Source organism: Scyliorhinus torazame, chromosome 8 (genome assembly GCF_047496885.1).
Source record: "Scyliorhinus torazame isolate Kashiwa2021f chromosome 8, sScyTor2.1, whole genome shotgun sequence".
NCBI classification, from domain to species: Eukaryota; Metazoa; Chordata; class Chondrichthyes; order Carcharhiniformes; family Scyliorhinidae; genus Scyliorhinus; species Scyliorhinus torazame.
In genome coordinates this window covers 95,505,281-95,533,174 of record NC_092714.1, presented here as the reverse complement: position 1 = coordinate 95,533,174, position 27,894 = coordinate 95,505,281, and the positions used below count along the sequence as shown (strand labels likewise).

The 27,894-nt window shown below is 43.0% G+C and overlaps 1 protein-coding gene across 1 annotated transcript in view; it reads right to left on the bottom strand.

Annotated features, from left to right (window-relative positions):
* Positions 1 to 5,404: 5,404 nt before the first annotated feature.
* The window catches only part of eif2s3 (eukaryotic translation initiation factor 2, subunit 3 gamma), a 40,447-nt gene continuing 17,957 nt past the window's right edge, over positions 5,405 to 27,894 (bottom strand). Inside the window, exons 7-12 of the mRNA XM_072513937.1 lie at positions 25,708 to 25,842; positions 18,790 to 18,884; positions 12,641 to 12,785; positions 10,830 to 10,999; positions 9,823 to 9,995; positions 5,405 to 5,771 (exon numbers count right to left, since the gene is read on the bottom strand). Coding sequence (XP_072370038.1) covers positions 5,708 to 5,771; positions 9,823 to 9,995; positions 10,830 to 10,999; positions 12,641 to 12,785; positions 18,790 to 18,884; positions 25,708 to 25,842 — 782 coding nt within the window. The 3' untranslated portion in view covers positions 5,405 to 5,707. The remainder of the gene's footprint in view (positions 5,772 to 9,822; positions 9,996 to 10,829; positions 11,000 to 12,640; positions 12,786 to 18,789; positions 18,885 to 25,707; positions 25,843 to 27,894) is intronic.

The following is a 27,894-nucleotide window of genomic DNA, read 5'->3' as shown; positions in this document are numbered from 1 at the left end:
TTTTTGCTAAAGAATATTTAGCAGATTGATACATTTAAGTTGTACATATAACAGGTTTGCATGCAATAATGGTAGTTTTTCAATCCATTAGATTCTCAGCATTTAATTTGTAATTACTGTATTAGTTTTAGCTGACTCAGTCTGGATCCGAATGTACTGTTTTGTGAAGAGACTGAACTGAAGACATAGGGAGACTTCGACATAAATTTGACTACACAATTTACTGCAATTTGATTGTTAGATTCAGCTCATGTCAACTTGTACAACAGTAAACTTCCTCGTTCTGAAAGGCAAGATTTGCTCATACAAAATTGAAAAAAAGTTGAAATAGAAAATTGTTAAAATCCAATTAGTCCAGTTTCGTTACAGTGCTGTGACAACAAATGATTGACGTCATTGTTGCTAATCCATTGTGAAGAGAAAAAGGCCAAAATACCAGACCTGCCAAATGGGGCAGTGCTCAATGTTTGCATTGTTGTGCAGAATCCATTAAAGCATTTAGACATTCAAATCACTCCTTACCATACCTTACTCTTTAGAATCTTGTTCTTTAGAAAAATAAATGTCTACCATACCAAATGTTTGTGGCAAGTTTAGGACACTTAACATGACATAAGCAGAATGTTAATTAGTATGTGATGATGGGATTTTTTGCAGTAGAGTGAAACATTATTGTTCTCACCTCTTGATACCTCTAATAGGATTGCTGGAGTTGGCAAACTCATCCCAGATGTAGGAGGCAGATTTAAGCAGATGTTTCTGGTGAGCTTAATCTACACCAAATAGACTAGTGTTACACAATTACAAAAGATTTATAACCATTTAGCCACAAATATAAAGTACTGTTGATAACAAAAATTCTTAATTTGTATAAAGATGTGATTTGATGGTCATGTTGTACTTTGATGCAGAAACAGACCGCGTTGGCTTCAAATGTTTGTGCAGAAAGTGGCCTATAAACCTCCATGACATCTGCCGTGTTCAAAAATATTAGTATCCATGTCCAAATGTTACTCAGCAACAACTTAGTATTTATATAGCTCCTTTAATGCAATAAAGTGTCCCAAGATGCTTCACAGAGGCATTATAGAACATGTGATATTGATATTAGGGCAAATGATCTGGTCAAAGAGGTAGGTTTTCAATTTAAAAAACGTAAATTTGTACAGTACCTTTCACAATGGGACGTCCAAATGTGTTACAGCATATTAAGTACTTCGAAGTGCAGTCAGTTATAATGTAGAAATGGTGGGAGCCAATTTGAACAAAAGCTCCCAGAAACAGCAATATGAAAATGACTAGATAATTTTTATAACATTGATTTGAGAGATAAATATTGGCCAGGACACTGGGGTTAATTAAATCTCTTGGTTCTTCATTGAAATAGTGCCCGGAATCTTATGTCCACATGAAATGGCAGGCAGTGCCTCGATTTAACATCTCATCCAAAGATGGCACCCCGGACAGTACAGCACCCTCAGTATTGCAATGGAACATCAGCCATGAGTTTTGTGCTCAAGTCCTGGAATTGGCCGCGAATCCACATTTTTATGACTCAAAAGGGGAGTGTGCCAGAAAGCGAGTCATATCAGACAAGGAAGTCAAAGGAGCAAAAGTTTAAGGAAGGTATTCCAGAGCCGAGGCCCAGGTGTATGAAAGCAAGGCCACAGATGGAGGAGTAAATGAAACTGGGGATGCTCAAGAAGCTGGAATTAAAAGAAAGCAAGATTGTAGTGCTGGAGGTGATTAGATATATAGGGAAACCAGGTCATGGAGAGATTTGAAAATAAGTATGAAAATTTTAAAATCAAGATAATGCTCAATCAGGAGACAAAGTAGATCAGTGAACATGGTGATGGATGAATAGCATTTTGCACAAGCCTAAGAGCAGTTTTGAATGACTTCAGCATTAGGGATAGTAGAATGTGGGAGGCCAACTAGGAGTGTGTGGAATCATCAAATTTTGTAAATTAACAAAGCACCAATTTGGAAACAAGTGCTGTGACATTTTTACCACTTAAAAATTATCTATGCAACCTAGATCAAAATTAAGATTTTTGTACATTCTGGTTTTAGTCCACCCCTTAGCTGATATCCAAAACCATCTATTCCAATTAATTTGATAGCTTTTGTTCCCCTCTATTGGTGAATTTGCAACTTGAGGATAATAAATTGGAAATAGGTATTAAAATTAAATTTACTATTTGAAATATTATGTTGCTTTTAATATGTAAAATAAAATCTATTCAATTCCCTTAATGGTAATTAAGGAACTTTGGATCTTTGTCACCCAAAACTAGAGCTCCCCAGACAGATTAAAATGAAACAGAAAAAAACAAGCATGCGATAAATGTTGGGCTCACAATTCAGTAAAAAAACTAAGCGGAGTAGATATTAGTACAAGGGAAAACAGGAAAAAGGAAATAAGCGAGCAAAGATAATTTGAGAACAGATTAACAAGTAACATGAAACAGCCCAAGTTTTGAAAACAAAGTGAAAGGTAATCAATGGAGGCTTTGGTCAGTTAGGGATCAAAAAGAAAATGATCAGGTACAGGGTTAAATTAAGGTTTTAAATGAGTACTTTGCATCTGTTTTCACGAGAAATTGCAGCAAATGTCACAACAGGAAGAGGTACCAGTGAAATTGGATAGGATAAAAAAGGTTGGCAGTGCTTAAAATAGAAAAGCCACCCCGTCTGGATGGCATGACTGAGGCTTAGAAATCCAGAGTGTCCAGCAACAATCTTCTAATCCTCCCTCGTTATGGAAGTGGCACCAGAGGACTGGAGAATTTCAAATTTTGCACCTGTTTGGAAAAAAATGGAGCTATAAAGCCAGTCATTCCAGATCAATCTGCCAAACAGGGCTTTGAGGAAGCTTTTAGCTATGTTAAAGGTAAATTGTGTTTGACGAACTTCACTGATTTCTGTGCTGAAGTAACAGGAAGGTTCAGTAAGTGTAGCGGGGCTGACGACTATGTGGACTTTGAGAAGACATTTGATAAAGTACTACAGAGCCAATTGATTAATAAAATTGAAGCCCATGGTATTCAATGGGAAACGGCTGCATGAATACAAAATTGGCGAATTGACAAAGAAAGAACAGTAGCGGTGAATAAAAACAGAAAAAGCTGAAATACTCAGCAGGTCTGGCCGCCTGTGGACAGAGAACCCGAGTTAACATTTCAGCTCGCCAACTTTCATTCTTTCCCCCAGAATTGCTGAAAAGTAATTTACCTAAAACATCAGCTGTTTTTCTCTCTCCACTGACCCAGCCAGCCTTGCTGAATATTTCCAATATTTTTTGTTTTAACTTTGTATCACTGAATGTGGTAACATGCAAGAAAATGTCAATTTTCTACTGATTGAAAGGAGCTATCAAATCAGAAATAAGAATTACACCATCAGGAGTGAAAGCCAAATTCCCCATCAAGTCTATCTGAAAGGTCCCATATCCATTGAGGCTGCATTTAATTTCAAAAGCAGCAGGTAAAACCTTGTGATCATTAAACATTTATCCCATCCTTTAAGTTATGCACTAGAATAATTAGCGCTGCATCGGTATAATAGAACATAGTTGACAACAAAAATTTTGTTAATACAGATATCACAAGTACAAAACAATGAATATGAAAGGATTTAGCATTAGTTTTTAAATATTCACTCAATTATCTTACATGATCACTAATTCAACTTAGTAAAAGTATTAATCTTAAAAAAAAGATTAAACAAATACTTTAGCTATCAGTCAGCCATGAGATGAGGATTTAAGAGGCATAAAAACCTCAGATATTTTGCCAATATGGAAAAAATGCCATGTTGGAACAACAGTCAATGACAAAAGATGCTGTTTACACGTGGATGCTTCCTTTGAATGCTCAAGAGGCCATACTTGCAGCTCAAGACATTGTTTTATTTCATTCTTTGCTAGGTTTTTCTTATTTTACTTTCTAATTTTTGCATCACAAGGGAAGGGGAAAAAAACATATTTCACTTTGCTAGAATTTCACTGTTAGGTACGAACCGATTGTTACATAAGAAAGATGGTAAGAGTGCCACGTGCTGAATGCAGTCACAGAATTAAAATGGTTTCTTTAATCAGCAAAGCCACCTGGGACTGACAGTTTTTTCCTTCCCCTTTGTTGCTGTTGGTATACAGTTTCATAGCCACAAGACACAGTTGGTACTTCATCCAAGTGGCTATTGTTTTGACAAGTAGGATTTTGTGGATAAACAGTGAAAAATATAGTTGAACCTGATCTGGTCACTCATTTTATCCTGAGCAAAAAAATGCTGATCATTTTCCCTTCCTTATCCCAAAGCTATAGATGCCATTTGTATTGTCGAACAGCTGCCCTGACAGAATTCAGCACAGATTGGTCTATATGGCTAAACCAGCTGAACCCCTTGGGAAATCATGCAGGTTATACAATAGAGCATTTCTGAATCAACCAAAATCCTTGTAGATTCATCCCTACAGTGCAGGAGATGACCATTCAGCCCATTGAGTCTGCACTGACCCTCCGAAAGAGCATAATCACTCAAGACCGGAATCGAACCCGGGTCCCTGACGCTGTGAGGCAACATGCTAACCACTGTGCCACAGTGCCACCCTCATAACGAACCAGACAACTATGGTCAATTACTGTCAAAATGTTATGTTTTTGTGCAACTAATTGGCAGAAGAAACCCCTATCTGATAATCATATCCATTTTTGTTACTTCATATTAATCATAACAGGATTGAAACAAAGTATATTAAGCACAAGATTATGGTGATCAGTCCAAGGTTTTGAATTTTAAATAAGTAACACCATCATAAACGCTATGTCACTGTAAGCTGCATATCAATGAAAATGAAAACACTACTTCCACTCTGCCCCAGACCTTCAGCTATACACCAATGTGACGTTTTCCACTTCTCATACAAACTATCCTTATAATGACTGTGAGATTGGCAATTATAAAATAATTGTGGTAGTTGTGTGTTGTGAGCTCATGTCCTACAGAGTCCATCCATACATTTCATTCAGCATCCTTACAGATAGCTGCCAAAGAGATATCCATTCCATCAGTCTGTACTGGATTTCAGCCCAGATGTGAAAGGACTGATCAAGAAGTTATTCTTTACTCATGTGATTAAAAAGTTAGAACCAGTTTCCAGATTGGAGAGTTAATTGAATTCATTTAAGAAACACGTAAAACACTGCAGTAGAGTTTAATATTCATAAAAGATGAGATTAAATGGAGTGGAGGACCTTGATCTAGCTTTAAAAAATGCCCCATTACTCTGTAATTACAATCCCTTGCGGTGTAGCCATAAAAGAATCTGAATGAAATAGTTGAAAGGTGTGGGCTTAGGAGGGAAAATATAGAAGAGTGATAAGGAGGGTAAAAACACACATTTAACTCTAAATGTCAAAACACTTTTAATGTTTTATGTTTACTGACTGTCAGTGTTGACAGGCCTGATTGAATGGAACTTTATTCTTGCTGAAAACACAACTTCTATTCAAATATAAATTAGATTTATCACCAGGAGATATTTGAATTGTTTTAAAAAAAAATCATTTTTCCAAATTTACTGGCATGATACCAGAAGTTCTTTTAAACCATGTTTAAGTAGTATTCAACAGTATTTGGAAAATGCTAGGTACTGCTATACGCAGTCCACTAGTCCTCTTCAATGATCCCACTCTCTCCAGCTTTAATCATCATCAACTGTTGGCTTTATCGTTACACCTCTTCTTATCTGACCCCAGCCAATTAAACTGTGTGAAACAAAGAAAGTTAATTAGTCTTGTGAATGAAACAATGCATGTTAACAGTTTATTCAACCGCGGAATGACATTAACAGTTGATTCAAATTTACATTCTGGAGGGGATCATTTGTCAGGTTGACATCTCCTCCTACTTTGCTCTCCTCTCCGTAGTCCAAAGGTACATTGTACGGTCCCTACTGGGGCCCTAGGAATTGTTAATTTGTTAATTCAGCATAGAAAAGGGTCAGATCAGACCTTCCTGGTCTGTATGGATTGGTATCATACTAGGTGGTGCATTTGCCCACGAAGAAGTAGGGGACGACAGCAATGTGATTCCACAGAACTTGAGCAGTGCTCAAAAAAGAGAATTGGTGTTAAAGCTTTTTGTCTTGTATTCATCAAGACAGATATAAGAATGACAAATTTCAAGGAGCAACAATTTATACCGCCTGAGAAAAGGGTGCATATTGTTTGGCAAGTCGGGAGAAAACCAGAGATGCCAGAGGAAACCCAAAGTGACATGGGGGGGGGGGGGGGGGGGGGGGGGGGAAAGTGCAAACTCCACACAGTCACCCAAGGTTAGAATTGGACCCGGGTCCCTGACGCTGTGAGGCAGCAGTGCTAACCACTGTGCCTCTGAGGGTCTCCAGACTCGATGGACCGAATGGCCTCCCCACTATAGGGATTCCGTGATTTACACGGCATCACTTTCTCATGGCAATCGAGACATGTTGCCATTTTCTGAATCTGTATTCATTGAACTTATGAACTTATGAACTTTGCAAATCCCACAGTTTTAACACCACCATGTATCCTCAAATAGATGGGTGTTGCTATGCGATCTCCTCTGAGCCACAATCTCATAACACTTCTATTAGTTTCCACAAGAAACGTGTTTCCGATGGAATGGCCCGTAACTCCTACCTCGTGCCTATTTCTGAAATGTAGAGGATATGCTTGCTATATTTTAATCTGCAGCTACATATACAAATTTCCTTAAGCACCTGAATGGACTCCATCTCGTGCTCAAAATCATCTTGGAAATGGAGCAGTCTAATGACCTCCATTACCTCAAAGTGCTCGTTGAGAAAGCAGCAAATGAGCTCTTTACTACTGTCCATCACAAGCTTAGTCATCTGTCAGTGTACCTGGGATTCCTCCAACTCCACGCATTATAAGATTAGCCTCATCAGCAACCTCACAAATAGCCATTTGCTCACCAAAGCTTGATGCCGAAATAGGGCACATCAAAGCTATCCTGCGGGATAATGGCTATCTCGATCAGGTCATTGTTGGCGCAAATTCACAAATTAACCTAAAGCCACCAGCTGAAAAGTGTCCAGTCTACCTCAAATCACCATGGAAGGGCCCTTTGGTTGCTTGTAATAAGTAGAATATTGATTTTACTCAACCAGCCTGTGCTTGCAAAACTCAAAACATAGTGTACAACATTAGATGTGATTCTACAAATGGACAACACGTCCTGAACAATCCGGAGTGTGCTACAAATCACACTAACAATCAATGTAGGATCATCATTTGGCTAGCAATATTGCACACTTACTGGCAAGAAACTGCATATATTCATATACAGGGACCTGTCCTCTAAAACATTAACATGTCCAGGAATTGCAACCTTTCTGAATTAAAAGAAGTATGGGGCACCAGTTCCCTATGCATTCGCCATTCTAATACCTCGACCAGAGTCGACTTGCCAACAAATCAGCATCCTTTTCTCATGCTGTTGGATTCAACAATTATAGAGGGGACCCTTTAAGAGAATTAGCCAAAATATACTGGAAAATAAAATGATTCTTGAAAATTGTGGAATTTGTAGAAATATGATCAAGTTATAAAATTGGGTAAACTTTTGAATCCTGACCATGACTGTCTCAAATGTTGTAAAATATGTGCTGTAGAAAAGCGATATGAGGGTACATTCAACAAATTTGAAACAATCTCTTAACTGAGACCAGGGAGTTTGAACATGGGACAAGAGCCGTGAGAAGGATAATTAATTTGGAGTAATTGATTAATGTCTAATTAACCAATCACCTGTTAAGTGACTGACACTTTCCTGAACGAATCAAGGGGGTCTCAGCTGAGAAATAGTACCAATGAAACTAAGTAAGGGGCTAAACCACAGATATGGATTCCCTTAAGAATGTGATCAATATGACTGATTTGGGAGAAGAATTTCAGCCTTCCGAGATTCTTGCAGCATTCATGGAAATTACTTTTAAAAAGCCTTATGTTGAAATTACTTTTATTCTGTAAATCTGGAGTTACTTTTATCTTGAAGCATTTTGCTTTCACTCTTCAGTGTCTCAAGGACTTTTCAATGCGCTGTCAAGTTTGTCGATTTAATTTTGTGCAAATGTACCAAGTGAATTCTTAAAAAAAAATAAAGAGTGCTTTGTATACCTCTTCAACCGGACTGAGTGCCTTGCCCTGAGCAAGAAATAAGAGGATCTTTCACATGCGATATAAATTATTGCTTTCTTTGAAATTTGGCATTCTTGTGTCTGTCCGCATGAGTGCAAGACAAAAAGTTCCAACAGCATATCCCTTTTTTTCAGCAATACTCAAATGTAATTCTTCTATGATGATTCCGAGCACAATACAAAATTAACAAAGTCTGAGTGACAGTGTCAATTCCAATTTCTAAACCAGTCTGTTTCATGACACTACCAGAAACAATAACAGTTTGAAAACATCTCTCATTAGATCTCTCTGCATGATAACCATTCTTGAGAGCTCATAAGCTAGGTACTCCAAGCTGCTTGCTAAATTCAGCCTTGAGCTGCTTCTGGTCTTTAAAAGCTGTCTGGGCAATTTGGCATTTGGATTTGCTTCACTGTTGAAGTGGCGGACCTGGAGTTGGCACTTATTTACGAGCAGATTTAATCAACTCTGGTACACCTGGAGTACAGCCATTATTTCGATACTTTTAAAGTGTTCAAGTTTAATGCTTGGTATAGATAATTTGCCTTTAGCCACAGCATTGCTTTTTAAGAGCGAAGCAACTTTAGCTTTTCTTTTCAATTATCTTTACCACAGAGAAGTAACATTCCATTTCTGCACAAAATGTTTCATAGATTATCATGGATTATCATAGAATTTACAGTGCAGAAGGAGGCCATTCGGCCCATCGAGTCTGCACCGGCTCTGGGAAAGAGCACCTTACCCAAGGTCAACACCTCCATCCCATCCCCATAATCCAGTAACCCCACCCAACACCAAAGGCAAGTTTGGACACCAAGGGCAATTTAGCATGGCCAATCACCTAACCTGCACATCTTTGGACTGTGGGAGGAAACCGGAGCACCCGGAGGAAACCCACGCACACACGGGGAGGATGTGCAGACTCCGCACAGACAGTGACCCAAGCCGGAATCGAACCTGGGACCCTGGAGCTGTGAAGCAATTGTGCTATCCACAATGCTACCGTGCTGCCCAATTATTTCCTATTCCTAATTGGCCTTGAGGGGGCAGTTAAGCTGTGGATCTGGAGTCACATGTAGGCCAGACCGAGTAAGGAGGACAGATTTCCTTCCCTAAAGAACATTCGTGAACCAGATGGGTTTTTACGACAATCGACAATGGTTTCATGGTCATCCATTAGACTTTTAATTCCAGATTTTTATTGAGTTTAAATACTATTACGGGCCGTGGTGGGATTTGAACCCGGGTCACCAGATCATTATCCTAGGTCTCTAAATTACTAGTCCAGCAACAATACCAGTAGGCCACCGCCTTCCTCATCCACTAAAACACAATTAGCAGAGAATGGTTTTGATCCATCGACCTCTGGGTTATGGACCCAGCACGCTTCCGCTGTGCCACTCTGATTTTTTATTTTCCCAATGACCTTCAACAATGTGTTCTACATCATTCTTCTCAGCGTGGGATGCTTCAGGACAGAATCATTTTGGATACCCCCATTAAAACAAATTAATAAAACTTATATTATGACATTTATTTTTCAAGGTGCACAAAAATGTTAACTTCCAAAATTCCCTGGAAATGTTTTAATACTTGTGCCATTTAATTAACTTACCGCCAATGTTTCTCTACTCTTCGGCTAAGGGCAATCTTTTCACCAACTTCTGTACACACTGGATTCGTTAGGACTATCTTCCCCAAGTCAGCCTTTACAGCACTGACTCTTCCTCCAGTAGAAAGGGATCCTATATTTACCATTAACACCTCATTTTTGGATAGTTTTTGTACCTAAAGGGGGAAAAAAACATTTCTATGGACTTATTATTTAATAGCTAAATGAAATTCCACAATTGAAATATACATCCAAGTTTAGGATCTAGACATTTTTATAAATCAAATCACATTTAATTTTCAGAACTTTGTGTACTAAGTTGTGATTAGTTTGATATTTTCAAATTGTATTCTTCCAAACTGTGCTTTTATTTATTATATTCTTTTTTAAAATGTGTAACTTTTAAAATATTCATTCATGGGACGCAGGCATCGAAGACTGGGCCAGCATTTATTGCCTATCCCCAATTGCTCTTGAGGAGGCAGTTAAGAGTCAACCACGTTGCTGTGAGTCTGAAGCCACATATAAGCCAGACCAGGTCGGATTTCCTTCCCCGAGGGACATTTGTGAACCAGATGTTTTTTCTTTAAATTTAGAGTATCCAATTCTTTTTTTTCCCCAATTAAGGGACAATTTAGCGTGGCCATTCCACCTACCGTGCATATCCTTTGGATTGTTGGGGTGAGACCCACGCAGACACGGGGAAAATTTGCAAACTCCACACGAACAGTGACCCGGGGTTGGAATCAAACCCGGATCCTCAGCGCCATGAGGCAGCAGGGCTAACCACTGCACCAGTGTCACCCAACCAGATGGGTTTTTAATGACAATCGACAATGGTTATGGTCACCATTAGACTTTTAATTCCAGATGTTTATTGAATTCAAATTTCACCACATGCAATGGCAGGATTTGAACCTGCCAAAGCATTGCTCTGGGTCACTGATTTACCAGTCCAGTGACAATACCACTATGCCACCATCTCCCCATGTGCACAATATTGAACTCACCTTTGCTGCTTTCTTGTCTCCTTCTGTACGTACACCCAGCAATCGCCTGAGAAGAAAGTAAGAGATTTCCAGCTCTGTGAAGATTTCTGGGAGAGCTCCCACAGCACCAAGCACCTGTCCCACCATACGATCGGCACGGCACAGAGTTGGGTCAATTTTTGTTCCAACACCTAAAACAATAAGTAACTACGATTCAACATTTTTCATCTTGCTGGAGTTTTCGACTTCTAGTTATGGCATCATGAGGAGTTACTTTGAGAACTCAAGTGAAGCATTCCCCCTCAAGATAATTTTATTTTCTGGCCCAGACTATGGAAAAACACACCCACCAGATATGATTGATCACTCAACAGTTCAAAGTATGTTCTGGAGAGGTCCAATGGAAGCGGAAAATGGATTCTTTCCAGTTTCGTAGTTGTATTTAATTAAGAAAAAATGCCAAGAGATGAATGGCTGAAGAAATACATTTAAATTTTATTGGAGCACTTGTCAGCATCCACAACAGAGGAACATGAATAGTCAACCCTTCAAAACAAGCACTCATTAGTCCTGATTCAATTCAAACCATTGAAAAATTTATGGCTACTATATGGTTGACTGTAGTAATAGCTAATAATGTTTAATATAATAGATGCAAAACCAAAACCTCACTCTTCAGTAGTTAAACTGCCCATACTCCTTTGTGAGGTCACAACATGTCTTGAACAGGTGTTCAATATTGTGTGGAGCTGAATCAATCCTAATCTTGGCGAGTCTCAATCTCAAGTCCAGCTTCAAATAACAGGAACTAAACACTCGCAAACAAGCATGACATTTTAACCAGACAATAAGCTAGTAATTATACAGATCGTAAGTAAGACACTATCAAACCTCACAAAATTCAACCAGCAGTATTGTTTTAGTATGCAGTTTTAAAATAGCTATGCCGTCTGATTTTTTAGTTTTATTTCACTTAATTGAAAAACTCAAACAAGATCAGCTTAAAGAACAAAATATTTTTAATCAGAATTTTTTTGGCTTAATCAGCAAATAATTTAATGATAAATAATAACCAGCAGTCTTTTACCAAGTATAATAAAAGAGTAAAGGCAAATCAATGCTATATACATCCTGTGAAAGTGTTTTCACACCATGCTGCAAAGTGAAGTATTCACTGCGCTATACAAGGTATATCTTGTGGATGATATTTTATCAGGAGCTGTTTAGCACAGGGCTAAATCGCTGTCTTTGAAAGCAGACCAAAGCAGGCCAGCAGCATGGTTCAATTCCCCTATCAGCCTCCCTGAACAGGCGCCGGAATGTGGTGACTAGGGGCTTTTCACAGTAACTTCACTTGAAGCCTACTTGTGACAATAAGCGGTTTTCATTTCATATTTAACACTTAACAGGCTTTTCATCAAGTAAAATCTCAAAATTGGGTGGCTTAAGTAAAGCATCCTTTTTAAAACTTCATTCATAGGATGTGGACATCGCTGGCTGGGGCCAGCATTTACTGTCCATCCCCAATTGCCCGTGGCCATTTCAGAGAGCATTTAAGAGTCAACCACATTTCTGTGGATCCAGAGTCATATGTCGGCCAAACCAGGTAAGGATGGCAGATTTCCTTCCCTAAAGGACATTAGTGAAACAGATGGGCTTTTACAACAATCAACAATAACTTCAGTCACCATTAGGCCTTCTAATTCCAGATTTTTATTGAATTCAAATTTCACCACCTGCTGTGGTAGGATTCAAATCCAGGGCCCCCAGAGCACTGCTCTGTATTACTGGTCTAATGACAATACCACCACCACCTCCCCCTCCCTTCTTACCAATAAGGCCACCAGGTGCTGCAAACTGGAGGTCATTGTGCTCTGCAAAAAGTGACACAATCTTTGAAAAGATGGGTTTGCACATCAGCTTCCCTTCATGGTCTTTTGACACAATACCAGGTCGAACTTCAAGTTCCTGTCCCACCTGTAAAAAGCACACATGAAATCCTGCAGACTTATGGGTATAAATTAAATTACATCAGGACATTATTATTAGACTTGTATTGTCTGAACTGTGCTGTCAAACAGATTTTTTTCAAATCATTTCATTTGCTCTGCCAATTTCTATCCCCTAAAAGGTTGAACCTTCAGGAGGGCAAACTTTACATGAAATTAGACACTGAATTTTAATGGGTTATATATCCCTATAAGGCAGCATAGCCGAGACCTAACTGCCCTCAGCTAATTTCCACATATGCACTTGTGATTAGACTTCTAGGTAGGGATTATCAGGCAACCTAACCAGTCCCTTCCTGAAATCTCAGGCACATCAAGGCTAATAATAATACCCTCCCATTACCATGGCCTAAATCAGCTATCACAGCACCGAGTAAGTTTACTGATCCAACTAACAGGTAAAATTTACTGAGTCACAAAGAAAGAAAAGGCTTGTATTTAACATCTTATCAAAAGATAGAAACTCACCGACAATGAAGTAATTCCTCAATACTGCACTGGAGAGTCAGTCTAGAAATTTGTGCTCAAGGCTCTGTGGTGGCACCTGAACCCCAAACCCTCATGACTCAGTGGCACTCTTGGTCCTACTAACTGAGTCACGGCTTACATAGTATTATTGAGAAGACCGTGGCAAGATTTGAACCCATGGCTCCAAAGTATTAGACTGGGCTTCTGGATCACCAGTGCAGTCTGAAGTGGACAAGTCGCCATGGTCTTCCCCAAATTTCAAATGTGAAGACATATAAAGATTCTCAAGATTGAAAACAGAAATGAGAGGTTATAATTATGAAGAAATGTTTAAAAAGATTTTACCCTCCAGAATGGTGGTGGACAATTAAACAGCTAATTAGAAGAGGGAGCTCCACAAATATCCCCATCCTTGAGCCCAACACATCAGGGCAAAAGCATTTGCAACGATCTTCAGCCAAGAGTGCCGCGTGGATGATCCATCTTGACTTCCTCTTGAATCCAGAGCATCACAGAAGCCAGTCTTCAGCCAATTAGATTTACTGCACATGATATCAAGAAGCGACTGAAGGCACTGGATGCTGCAAAGCTTATGGGCCCTGACAATAGTCCGGCAATAGTACTGAAGACCAGTGCTCCAAAATTAGCCCTGCCCCTAGCCAAGCTGTTCCAGTGCAGTTACAACACTGGCATTTGCCCAGCAATGTGGAAAGTTGCCCAAGTATACCCTCTTCACAAAAAGCAGAACAAATCCAATCCGGCTAAATACTGCCTCATCGGTCGACTCTCGACTATCTGCAATGTGATGGAAGGTGTTCTGCATCATTCAGCTCCTGACCTCATTACAGCCTTGGTCCAAGTATGGAAAAAGCTGAACTCCAGCGTTTAGGTGAGAATGGCTTCCCTTGACACCAACATTTGGCTAAGTGGGCATCAAGAAGCTCAAGCAAAAGTGGAATCAATGGGAATCAGAGACAAAACTCTCCACTGGTTGGAGTCATATCCAGCATAAAGGAAGATAGTGGTTGTTAAAAATCAATTATTTTAGTCCAGGAACATTACTGCAGGCATTTCTCAGCATCATAGCATCACTACAGTGCAGAAGGAGGCCATTCGGCCCATCAAGTATGCACGACTCTCTGAAAGGGTACCCTAGCTTGGGTGAGGTCCCCCACCCTATCCCCTTAACCCAGTTACCCCACCTCATCTCTAACCTTTTGGACACCACAGGGCAATTGTTCATGACCAATCCACCAAACCTGTACATCTTTGGACTGTGGGAGGAAACTGGAGCACCCGGAGGAAACCCATGCAGACATGGGGAGAAAGTGCAAACTACACACAGTCACCCGAGGCGGGAATTGAACCCGGGTCCCTGGCGCTATGAGGCAGCAGTGCTAATCACTGTGTCACCGTGCCACCGTGGAGGGTAGTGACTTAGGCCCAACCATCTTCAGCCATTTCATCAACGACCGTCTTCCATCATAAAGTCAGAAGTGGGGTTTTTCGCTGATGATTGCACAATGTTCAGCACCATTCGTGGCTCCTCAGATACCAACAGTTTGTGTTCATATGGACCAAGAACTTGGCTGATAAATGGCAATGAACATTTAGGCTGCATAAGTGCCAACGGCCATTTCCAACAAGAGAAAATCAACCCTTTCCCACATGATGTTCAATGGCATTACCATCGCTGTATCTTCCACAATCAATACACCTCTGGGTAGCCACTGACCAGAAACTAAACAGATCAGTCATATAAATACTGTGGCTACAGAGCAGGTCACAGGCTGGGAATTCTGTGGAGAGCAACTTACCTCCAGATTCCTCAAAGCCTGTCCACTATCAACAAGGCACAAATGAAGAGGGTGATCGAATACTTTCCACTTACCAAGATGAGTGCAGCTTCAACAACACTTTAGAGGATTTACACCACACAGGACAAAGTACTTGATTGGCATCTCATTCACTACCAGAAACACTCCCCCCTCCACCACCAATGGACAGTGGAAGCATTGTGCACCATCTACCAGATGTGCTGAAACAACTCACCAAGGTACCTTGCAAACCCATGACCTCTGCTACCTAGAAGGGCAAGGCCAGCAGATGCACGGACTCACCAAAACCTGTAAGTTCTCACCAAGCCTCACACCTTGCAACTATATCTCTGCGATTCCTTCATTGTTGCTGGATCAAAAACTGGAGTTGAGTGTATAGCATTGAGTGTATGTATACCACATGGTCTGCAGCAATTCAAGGTTGCAGCTCACCACCACTTTCTCAAGAACAATTTGAGATGGACAATGCTGGCCGGCCAGCAAAACCCACATCCTGTGAAAGAGTTTTTTAAAATGGAAAATAGAGGTAACTATACTTTCAAAACTGTGTAATGATTTAAGACATAAATAGGAAAAGATTGTTTCCTCTTGTCAGAGCTTAGATAATAATGTCATTAGAACATGGGGTGACTCGCCACAAATAGCCAATAAGTGCAAACTCCACACAGACAATCACCCGAGGCTGGAATTGAATCCGGGTTCGTGGCGCTGTGATGCCGCAGTGCTGACCACCGTACTGCCAGTGTCCTCTGCTCCAGACCCTTGATTTGTGGATGTTTACTCAGGGTCTCAAATTTCTGCCATTAGTCTTAACGTGACCGAACAAGTCTATTCTTGACCACTGGTCTTTGGGAACGTGAGGCAAGAGTCCCACCAGGTAGCAAGATTTGATTCCTTTTCTTTCCTTCTTTGCCACTATTCTGCATCATTAAGGTGTTTGGATTCAAACCATGATGCGGCTTGATCTCATCGCCATTTTGAACAATTGGTAGCAAACTCCTCCCAGTCATCAATGTTAATGCTGCTGTGTTTCTGGGAGAGCTTTAGTTTGTCTTGAAGCATTTTCTTTGCTCTCCCTTGGAATGCTGGCCATTTGAGAGTCCAGAAAACAGGACCTGTCCAAGAGACACCTTTCAGCCATCCAGACAGGAGTGTTCAATCCATTGTGGTTGATTTATCAGGAACTTTGCCTGAAAGCATGTGGAGCTGCCTCAAAGTGGACATCAGGACAAGTGGTGGGAAGGGAAAACCTGAGAAATCCAACAGCAAGCTGACTGTCATGACATGCAAAGCTTTTAAAAAAACACCAGGGCCATTCAAAGATGAAGGTCAAATTGCTTCTCAAGGATGACAATGTCATTTGTCAACCCTGTACAGAATACTTCCAACAACTCCTCAAACATGATCCTAAGTGACAGCGGATACCATCCATGTTATTTCTCAGTACCTTCTCGTAGAATGCATGGGTGAGCCACCATTGATGGGAAAGTTGCAACAAACAACCAAACAAACGATAACAAAGCCTGTGACCCAGATGGTATTCCAGCTGAGGTCTTCAAAGCTGGTGGGCTTCAAAGACTCCTTGTACTCATCTACAGATTTGGAAGGAAAAACAACCCCCCCTGCAACCAAATGGATTTCATGAATGTAACAGTTGTCTTCAAGGAGATAAATCAAGTTGTGGAAACTATTGAGGTCCTTCCCTTTTGTCCCATAGCAGGAAAAATCCTTCTGATGAGCCTACCTCCGGTGGCTGAGGGAATCCTCACAAAAACACAGTGCTGCTTTAAAAGACCATCTAGAGGAACCTCTGCCATGGTCTTTGTTCCCAGGCAAATTCAAGAATAACACAGGAACTCTTCAGTGCATTCATGAACTTGACCAAACTCATTGACTCAGTAAGTTGCGAGGCTCTGTGGATTTTGCTCCAGAAATTTAAATGTTCAAAGTATTCCTTGTCACAATCCGGCAATTGCTTCATAATGATAGGACTGCAACCACCTTGAGTGGGTGAAGGGCGATTTGAAACAGACATCTTCAAAATCTGGACCCGTGTTAAGAAAGGCTGTATGATATAGGTTGATCTTAGATTAGGATAAATAGTCGGCACAACATCGTGGGCTGAAAGGCCTGTACTGTGGTGTTCTATGTTCTATATGCCCCATAGCATACAACCTACCTGGCATTGGCTATTCACATCAAATATCAACTGCCCTCTGGTGAGTATTAAATACCACCTAGATAGAAAACTCTTTAACCTCAGTCACCTCTGTGCCAAAACTAAACCGACCACCATAGGTTTATATAATCTACAATTTACAAATTACTGCAGTGTTGCTGCCCACTCTGCACCAGATTTGCAAGTCACTCTCCATCTCTTCAATTCTGCACAAAAGAAACTCAGCCTGACCTTGAATGTCGCCAAAACTGAACTCATATCTACCAAGGCTTGGTCAGCCAACATTCCATCTCCTGTATATGTTGAAGGAGACACTCTGGAATATGTTGAGCAAGGCCTATATTTTGGCAGCTACCTCTCTCAAAAAGGTCATCGTTATCAAAGAAACCCAATACCAGATCAGCTGTGCCAGCCTTCTATAAATTGCGGCAATGCGTGTTTGACAACAAAGACTTCGACAAGTCAGCAAAAGTGAACAGTCATTGTCACCATGCTGCTGTACTGCAGTGAGACCAGGACTGTGTATCTGTAAAACGGAAGAGCTCTGAAGAAATTCCATCAGTAATCCTTCTGCCGCATCCTCCGATTCAACATGAGGACCATTGAACAAATGCTAGTATCTCCCCAGAAAGAGTGAACTTCTGGAATGTGTTGTTGGCTGGGGAGGAGGTCGCATCATAGGCAAACTAAGTGGTTTTACAAATTTAAAAATTGTCCAAATGATCAGCTAGACTGGTTCTAATCATTTGAGTCAGTTGGAAAAGGATTTTCCAGACTATTTTATTCCCTTCTTGTCCCTGCGTTATCATGATTTTTTTTGTGCCCCTCCTAACAAAATGACATGACTGGAGGGGTAGGGTTTGGAAATGTCTAGCCATGATGCTCCCGATCATGAAAATGGAGCAAGTTTGAAGTACCAGTCAGTTTTTTCCTATCTTCCATTTTTGCATATTGATAAATGGACCCTCCTGGTTGGAAGGTGCATCATCAAACCAAATCAAAACATATTCACTACAGATTTTAAATCATCCATTCAAGTCTTTTGAACAAGCTAAATGTTATTACCAAACCAAGGAATGTGCCATTGTTATTTAAAGCTCTTGATTTCCAAAAAAAGTGTAGAGCTGAGCATAAACCACATCTTAAAACACTGAATCTTTATAACCACTACTGGTACTTCATAATGGTCAGCTGATAAGGCTGTACAAAATTTATTCTGATAAACACAGACAACTAAAATATCATTACTGCCACCAGCAGGAATTTGAGTGAACTGGAGACATTTGAAAAGCACAAGTTAGTTTATTTCTGGAAATTGAAAACTAAATACATTTAAAAGTTACAACATTTTATTAGGTTACAGCAACAAATAAATAATTTCCATACCTATACAATTAATTGAACTAGTCAACTGCCCATGATTTCAAAACCCATCTGAGATGACCACAATCCCACTCCCTCCAGTTATTTTGCTTAATATTTTATACCTTAAGCACTCCTTTCAGAATACTGCCACCAGCCACACCACCTTTTAAATCATCTACTTCACAGCCAGGCTTGTTGACATCAAAGGATCGAATGACTGCATTGATAGAAAGAAAAATGTATTAAAAAATGAATTCAATTTGCCTCAGCACCCCTCAGGACCAGGGGAAAAAGGAATGCCCAGGATTCCAATGATACTCAGTGGAAATTAACAGAGACATTGGCTAAATCCAACATCTTATATTTAAGCAATGCCGTAATAAAATGCCACAAAGGTGAAAACAGTGAACAGTAAAGTGAGAGAAGTTAGGTAAAATGACCAAGACAGCCAGATTAGTGTATTGGTAAAGCAGCTAAAGGCTGTGAGACTAAAGGTCATAGTGGGAATGGCAGTGGTAAAGAAACCCAAATTTCTCAGGAACACAGTCCTATTAGGCTATTGTTAAAGCTTAACTGGTCAAAAGTACAGCGTATGAGATCTAGCACTGAAAGCTTTCCATTTATTATTATTTTTAAAAAAAATATCTATTTTATTGAAAATTTTTCGATCACAATTTTTTCCCCTTATACATCAAACATAAGAAAAAAAAAAAAAATTAACAGTACATGTAACATAATAACCACAGTCTAAAAACAAGTAACTAACCAACATGGTAAACTAATCAATTAACATAAAATAAAACTTTCCCCCTCCCCCCTGGGTTGCTGCTGCTGGTCATCTATCTTCCCTCGAACATTCCCCTAGGTAGTCGAGGAATGGCTGCCACCGCCTGGTGAACCCTTGAGCCGATCCTCTCAGCGCAAACTTCATCTGCTCCAGTTTTATGAACCCCGCCATATCGTTTATCCAGGCCTCCAGTCCGGGGGGTTTCGCTTCCTTCCACACGAGTAAAATCCTACGCCGGGCTACTAGGGACGCAAAGGCCACAACATCGGCCTCTTTCGCCTCCTGCACTCCCGGCTCATCTGCAACTCCAAATAAAGCTAACCCCCAGCCTGGTTTGACCCGGACCATCACCACCTTCGAAATCACTCCCGTCACTCCCCTCCAATACCCCTCCAGTGCCGGGCACGACCAAACCATAGGTGTGTGGTTTGCCGGGCTTCCGCCGCACCTCCCACACTTGTCCTCCACTCCGAAGAACCTGCTCAACCTTTCTCCCGTTATGTGTGCTCTATGTAGCACCTTAAATTGAATCAGGCTAAGCCTGGTGCATGAGGAAGAGGAATTTACCCTGCTTAGGGCATCAGCCCACATACCCTCCTCTATCTCCTCCCCGAGCTCTTCTTCCCACTTTCCTTTTAGTTCGCCCACCAGCTCCTCCCCCTCTTCTCATATCTCTCGGTATATCTCTGACACCTTGCCCTCCCCGACCCACACCCCCGAGAGCATTCTATCCTGGATCCCCTGTGTCGGGGGCAATGGAAATTCCCTCACCTGTTGTCTTGTGAACGCCCTCACCTGCATATACCTAAAAAAGTTTCGCCGGGGCAGCTTATACTTTTCCTCCAACGCTCCCAAGCTCGCAAACGTCCAGTCTATAAATAAATCTCCCACCCTCCTAATTCCCAACTGGTGCCAGCTCTGGAATCCTCCATCCATCCTCCCTGGGGCAAACCTATAGTTGTTCCTGATTGGGGACCCCACCAGGGCTCTCAGCACTGCTCTCTGTCGCCTCCATTGTCCCCAGATATTTAATGTTGCCGCCACCACTGGGTTCATGGTAAATTTTTTTGGTGAGAGCGGTAGCGGCGCCGTCACCAGCGCCTCTAGACTCGTCCCTTGACAGGACTTTCTCTCCAGTCTTTTCCATGCCGCTCCCTCTCACTCTATCATCCATTTACGGATCATCGCCACATTGGCGGCCCAATAGTAGTCGCCCAAATTCGGCAGCGCCAGTCCCCCTCTGTCTCTGCTACGTTGTAAGAACCCCCTCCTTACCCTCGGGACTTTCCCTGCCAACACGAAGCTCGTGATGCTCCTGTCTATTTTTTTTAAAGAAGGCCGTAGTAATTAGTATAGGGAGACATTGGAATACAAATAGGAACCTCGAGAGGACCATCATCTTAATTGCCTGCACTCTGCCCGCCAATGACTGCATGTCCCACCTCTTGAAGTCCTCTTCCATTTGTTCTACCAATCGTGTCAGATTAAGTCTGTGCAAGGTTCCCCAGCTCCTGGCGATCTGAATCCCCAGGTATCGGAAGTTTCTTTCCACTTTCCTTAGAGGCAGGCCTTCTATCCCTCTACTCTGGTCCCCAGGGTGTATCACGAAAAGTTCACTCTTCCCCATGTTAAGCCTATATCCCGAGAAATCTCCGAACTCCCTCAATATCTGCATGACCTCTATCATCCCCCCCACTGGGTCCGTCACATACAACACAGTAGGTCATCCGCGTAGAGTGACACTCGGTGTTCTTCTCCCCCTCTAATCACCCCTCTCCATTTCCTGGAGTCTCTCAGCGCCATGGCCAGTGGTTCAATTGCCAACGCGAACAGTAATGGAGATAGCGGGCATCCCTGTCTTGTTCCCCTGTATAGTCGGAAATACTCCGATCTTTGCCGACCCGCGACCACACTTGCCGTTGGGGCCCCATAAAGGAGTTTGACCTAGCTAATAAACCCGTTCCCGAACCCGAACCTCCTTAGCACCTCCCATAGGTACCCCTACTCCACCCTGTCAAATGCCTTCTCTGCATCCATTGCCGCCACTATCTCTGCCTCCCCCTCTACTGGGGGCATCATTATCACCCCGAATAGCCGTCGCACGTTGACATTTAGTTGTCTCCCCTTTACGAACCCTGTCTGGTCTTCGTGCACCACCACCGGGACACAGTCCTCTATCCTCGATGCCAGCACCTTTGCTAGCAATTTGGCGTCCACATTTAATAGTGAAATAGGCCTATAGGACCCGCACTGCAGCGGATCCTTATCCCGCTTCAAAATTATCGATATCGTCGCCTCCGACATTGTCGGGGGGTAGAGTCCCTCCTTCCCTGGCCTCGTTAAAAGTCCTCACCAACAGCGGGGCCAGCAGGTCCACATATTTTCTATAAAATTCCACCGGGAGCCCATCTGGTCCCGGAGCCTTCCCTGCCTGCATATTCCCCAGCCCCTTGGTAACCTCGTCCACCCCAATTGGTGCCCCCAGGCCTTCCGCCCCCTGTTCCTCCACCCTCGGGAACCTTAATGGGTCCAGGAACTGCCACATCTCCTCTTTTCCCTCCGGGGGTTGGGACCTATAAAGTCTTTCGTGAAAGGTCTTAAACACCCCGTTTATCTTCCCTGCTCTCCGCACCATAGCTCCCTTTTCGTCTTTAATTCCCCCTATCTCCCTCGCCGCTGTCCTCTTTCGCAGCTGATGGGCCAACAGGCGACTAGCCTTTTCCCCATACTCATACCTCACCCCCTGTGCCTTCCTCCACAGCACCTCCGCCCTCCTGGTAGTCGGAAGGTTGAACTCCGTCTGGAGTCGTCGTCTCTCCCTGTACAGTCCCTCCTCCGGGGTCTCCGCAAATTCCCTGTCCACCCTTAAGATCTCCCCCAGTAGTCTTTCCCTTTCCTTGGCCTCTGTTTTCCCTTTGTGGGCCCTGATGGAGATCAGCTCTCCTCTGACCACCGCCTTTAGTGCTTCCCATACCACTCCCACTCGGACCTCCCCGTCGTCATTGGCCTCCAGGTACCTCTCGATACATCCCCGCACTCTTCCACAGACTCCCTCATCCGCCAACAATCCCACATCTAATCGCCAGAGTGCTCGCTGCTCCCTCTCCTCTCCTAGTTCCAGGTCCACCCAATGTGGGGCATGATCCGAAATAGCTATGGCTGAATACTCAGCTTCTTCCACCCTCGAGATCAACGACCTTCCCAAAACAAAAAAATCTATCCGGGAGTACACTTTATGAACATGGGAGAAGGAGGAGAATTCCCTGGCCCTCGGTTTAAGAAATCGCCGTGGATCCACTCCCCCCATTTGGTCCATAAACCCCTTAAGCACCGTGGCCGCTGCCGGCCTTCTATCTAACCCTGGGTCCAGCACGGTGTTGAAGTCTCCTCCCAATATCAAGTTTCCTACCTCCAGGTCCGGTATACGTCCCAGCATCCGCCTCATAAATCCCGCATCGTCCCAATTCGGGGCATATACGTTAACCAACACAACCTCCATTCCCGCCAGCCTGCCACTCACCATTACATATCTGCCTCCACTATCTGCTACAATGCTCCTTGCTTCGAATGCTACCCGTTTCCCCACCAGTATGGCCACCCCTCTATTCTTTGCATCTAGCCCTGAATGGAACACCTGTCCCACCCATCCTTTCCTTAACCTAACTTGGTCCGCCACCTTCAGGTGCGTCTCCTGGAGCATAGCCACGTCTGCCCTCAGTCCTTTCAAGTGCGCGAGCACTCGGGCCCTTTAAATCGGTCCATTTAGGCCTCTCACTTTCCACGTGATCAGCCTCACTAGGGGGCTACCTGCCCCCTTCCCGTGTCGACTAGCCATCACCTTCTCTAGGCCAGTCCCACGTCCCGATTCCGCGCTCCCACTCGTTCCCCAGGTGTCGCATTCCAGCCCCGACCACCCTTTCTTTAGCCAGTTCCTCTCTGATTTCTGCAGCAGCAACCCAGTTATCCTCCCCTCCCCCCCCCCCCCCCCCTCCGCTAGATCCCCCTCTAGCGTGATTGCTCCCCCCATTATACTTCCGCAAGTCAGCTGACTTCAACTGACCCCGGCTTCTCCTGCTCACTCCTTGACCCCCCCACGTGTGGGGAACTCCCATCTACCTTGCGCCTATCTTCCCGCCATTATCTTTCTGGCGCGGGAACATCTCTGTAGCTGACCCGCCTCTTGTGGCGCAGCTCCCTTTCCCACCCCACTCCCATTCCTCATCATCCGCCTATTTCCCTTCTTTCCCCCCCCCACCGGCGCCCACATTTCTTAGTGTCTCCCCCCTTCCCAATTTACTTCTCTATATACATCGACAGTAACATTTCCCTGTAATATCAGTCCCTCAGTTCCGATCCAATTTCTCATCTTTAATAAAAGGTCCATGCTTCTTCCGCCGTTTCGAAGTAGTGATGTCTCTCCTGGTACGTGACCCATAGTCGTGCCGGCTGCAGCATCCCGAACTTCACCTTCTTCTTGTGTAACACCTCCTTGGCTCGATTAAAACTCGCCCTCCTTCTCGCCACCTCCGCACTCCAATCCTGGTACACCCGTACCACTGCATTCTCCCATCTACTACTCCGTACCTTTTTGGTCCATCTCAGAACCACTTCTCTGTCATTAAAGCAGTGAAATCGCACGATTGTCGCCCTAGGTGGTTCTCCCGCTTTTGGTCTCCTCGCCGGGACCCGATGAGCCCCCTCCACTTCTAAGGGGCCCGAAGGGGCCTCAGCTCCCATCAGCGAGCTTAGCATCGTGCTCACGTAAGCCCCGCAGTCCGCTCCTTCCACTCCCTCAGGGAGACCAAGAATCCGAAGGTTCTTCCTTCGTGCTCTGTTTTCTAGGGCTTCAATCCTTTCAATGCACTTTTTGTGGAGCGCCTCGTGCGTCTGTGTTTTGACCGGCAGGCCCAGGATCTCGTCCTCATTATCCGTCACCTTCTGCTCCACCACGCGGAGCTCTGTCTCCTGGGTCCTTTGTGCCTCCTTAAGCCCCTCAATTGCCTGTAGCATCGGGGTCAGCACCTCCTTCTTTAGTAGCTCCACACACCGTCTTAAAAATTTGTCTTGATCGGGCCCCCATGTCGCCTGGGCTTTCTCCGCCGCCATCTTGTTTCTTTTTCCTTTCTGTCCCTATCTTTGAGGATTCCTCGCGCTGCAGCCGCCGCCGCCGATATTTTCCTCTTTCGTTGGGGGGGGGGGACTCCCTATTAACTCACCCCACACCGGGTTTCGTCGCGCGAAAATGTCCCGTTGGGGCTCTTAAAAGAGCCCGAAGGTCCGTTGGAGCTGGAGCCACCGAAACGTGCGGCTTAGCTGGTCATCGCCGCAACCGGAAGTCCTCCATTGCTTATTTAGCTAGGATATTAAGTTGCACAGTTATGTGGAACTGAATGGTTGAAAATTACAGCACCTAATGACAAACCCCAGGGATATGTCAGGCTAGTCAACTAACCTAAAGCACTGTACCATACCTGGTACCAGATAATGGAGTCTGCTACAAAGGATTAACTCTATTACACCATTGTGCATGTCATCTTGGATTGCAACTTAACTTCCAAGATTCAGTTGACCTCCTCAACTTCCTCATCCAAGAAAACAAAGGTGTCTGTGGATATTTATTAACAAGGGGAACCTCAGAAGCAAAAAGGTTGATAATTCCAGTGCATTTTATAGCAACTGACATCATATCCTAGCTTGATTTGGCCCTTCACACACTAGCATCAAATCTGATCACGAGCACGACTTTTCCCTCCGCTCGTCCTGGAATGTTCTGGCCAATTGCGAAACTCCTACTGCCAATGCATTTGAAATCAGTTAACTTAACACAGGCAGGAGATCAAATGCAGTGCTCGGTAACATGTAAAAAATTAGCACTTCCAGATATAAAAGTAATGGTTTGAGTGGTGTTGTATTTATAGTATATTGCATAGTGCAAGTAAAGACAATTGTTCCAATAAAGTAGAAAATAGCATGAAAAGAATTTCAATGTTTGCACACTTAGACGTCATAGACTGCAAGAAACCATTCAGCCCATCCAACCACCTGAAAAGGTACCCCAATGAGGCCCATTCGCGCACCCTACCCCCGTAACCCCACCTAACCTGCAGATCACTGGACACTAAGGGGCACAATTGTTGCATGGCCAATCCACCTAACCTGCGCATCTTTTGTCTTCTGTGAAATTATGTATCGGATCGAAAAAGCATCACAAAGAATTCAACATTTTAAAGAACCAGGTAAATAAAACACTTACCAATTAGCCTTGGTTCAGAAATAAAGTCTCGGATGGGCACTGGAATTTTTTTTACAATATATTCGCATACTACTTCAATGTTATATTTCAGCTGTGCTGAGATTGGAATAATTGGTGCCCCTTCTGCAACTGTACCTGCATATCAAGACATGAAAAGGTATTAGGCTATAAATCCAAAGAGCACATCAGTAACAAAGCAAACTTTACACTCTGATTAAGAAAAGGGGAAAGATAAATCAGTCCAGAAAATGTCACTAGTGGGAAAACTTGAAACTGAGTGAAAATAATAAAAATCCAAAAATTGAAATTGAATGAAGTCTGGACGACGCCAGCATGGATTTGTTAAAAACAAATTATGTTTTATTGCTCAATAAGCTTTAGTAATTTAAGATGTATACCTTATCATCTCAATTTTGCCTTCAGTAATACGGAGTATAAAAAAAAGCTTCCCATAATTGCCACACCTCTGCTGCTAATGTCAAGACAAGTGACAGACTCCGGCTCCCCTCAGCGTGAATTGCAGTACCTCAATGTATTCAAATTAATATTAAATGAACAAACTCTATGATTATTTAAAATTAATGATGTGGGCTACTTATCTTTGTTGTTAATTTAAAGTGCCCAATTTTGTTTTACCAATTAAGGGGCAGTTTAGCATGGCCAATTCACCTACCCTGCACATCTTTGGGTTGTGGGGGTGGGACCCATGCAGACACGGGGAGAATGAGCAAACTCTACACGGACAGTGACCTGGGGTCGGGATTGAAACCAGGTCCTCGGTGTCATGAAGCAGCAGTGCTAACCACTATGCCATCGTGCCACCCATGCGACTACTTATCATAATGACACTTGCCTGCAGAATGATTTAATCTCTAAACATATTGACTGGCTTGAAGTTCCTGCTTTTTCAAAAAAGATAGCCCTTTTGGTGATTTTGTATCCATTGTAAGGATCATGGCCAAGTATTGTTCTCGTCAATTATCATTATTTAGAATCATAGAATCCGTACAGCGCAGAAGGAAGCTATTCAGCCCATCTAGTCTGCACCAACCCATCCCGACCCCAGGTCACTGAGTGTGGAGTTTGCATATTCTCCCTGTGTCTGCGTGGGCCTCACCCCCACAAGCCAAAAAGATGTGCAGGGTAGGTGAATTGGCCACACTAAATTGCCCTTAATTGGAAAAGAATAATTGGACACTGTAAATTTTTTTTTTTTTTTAAAAAGAGTGCGCACCAACGCTCTGAAAGAGCACCCGATCTAGGTCCACACCCCTGCCCTGTCCCCGTAACCCCACCTAATGTTTGGACACCAAGGGGCAAATTAACATAGCCAATCCACGTAACCTGCACATCTTTGCACTGTGGGAGGAAACCGGAGCACCTGGAGGAAACCCACGCAGACAAGAGGAGAACGTGCAAACTCCACACAGACAGTCACCCAAGGTCGGAATTGAACCTGGGTCCCTGGCGATGTGAGGCAGCAGTGCTTGCCACCATGCCACCCAAGAGAAACAGGGAAGTTCTCCTGATACGCTCCTGGATTATGTTGTTTGTTTGGACTTGCAAAATGCATTTGACAAAACACTACACAATAGGATCATTGGCAAAATTAAAGCCCATGGAATTAAACCGATATTGGCAGCATGGATGCAAAACTGGTAAAAAGAAATAGAGCGTAATGGTGAATAGTTATTTATTAATAAGTTAAGTCACCATAGTCCCAGATGACCATAGGCTGCTTTCCCCTTTGACAGGGAGAGCTGGCTGGTGGTAATTTTTGTTTCTTTAAAAAAAATATTTTTAATTCTCCTTTTTCGCATTTTCTCCCAAATTTACACACACCAACAATAAACAATAACAAATATGTCAATCCCCATATCAATAATAACAATCCCATCCCCCCACCAACCCTCAAACATTAGCCCGCATGTTCACAAACAAATGACAAAAAGGAATTAGGGATCACCCATAGTCGCCATTAACACACAGTCCCCCTCCCCCCAACCCTCCCATCCTCACGCCCCAACTAATGTTCAATGTTATCCAGTTCTTGAAAGTGCATAATGAATAATGCCCATGAATCGTAGAACCCCTCCATCCTTCCCCTTAGTTCAAACTTAACCTTCTCAAGAGTCAAGAATTCCAACTGGTCCCCCTGCCACGCCAGGGTACAGGATGGAGAGGTTG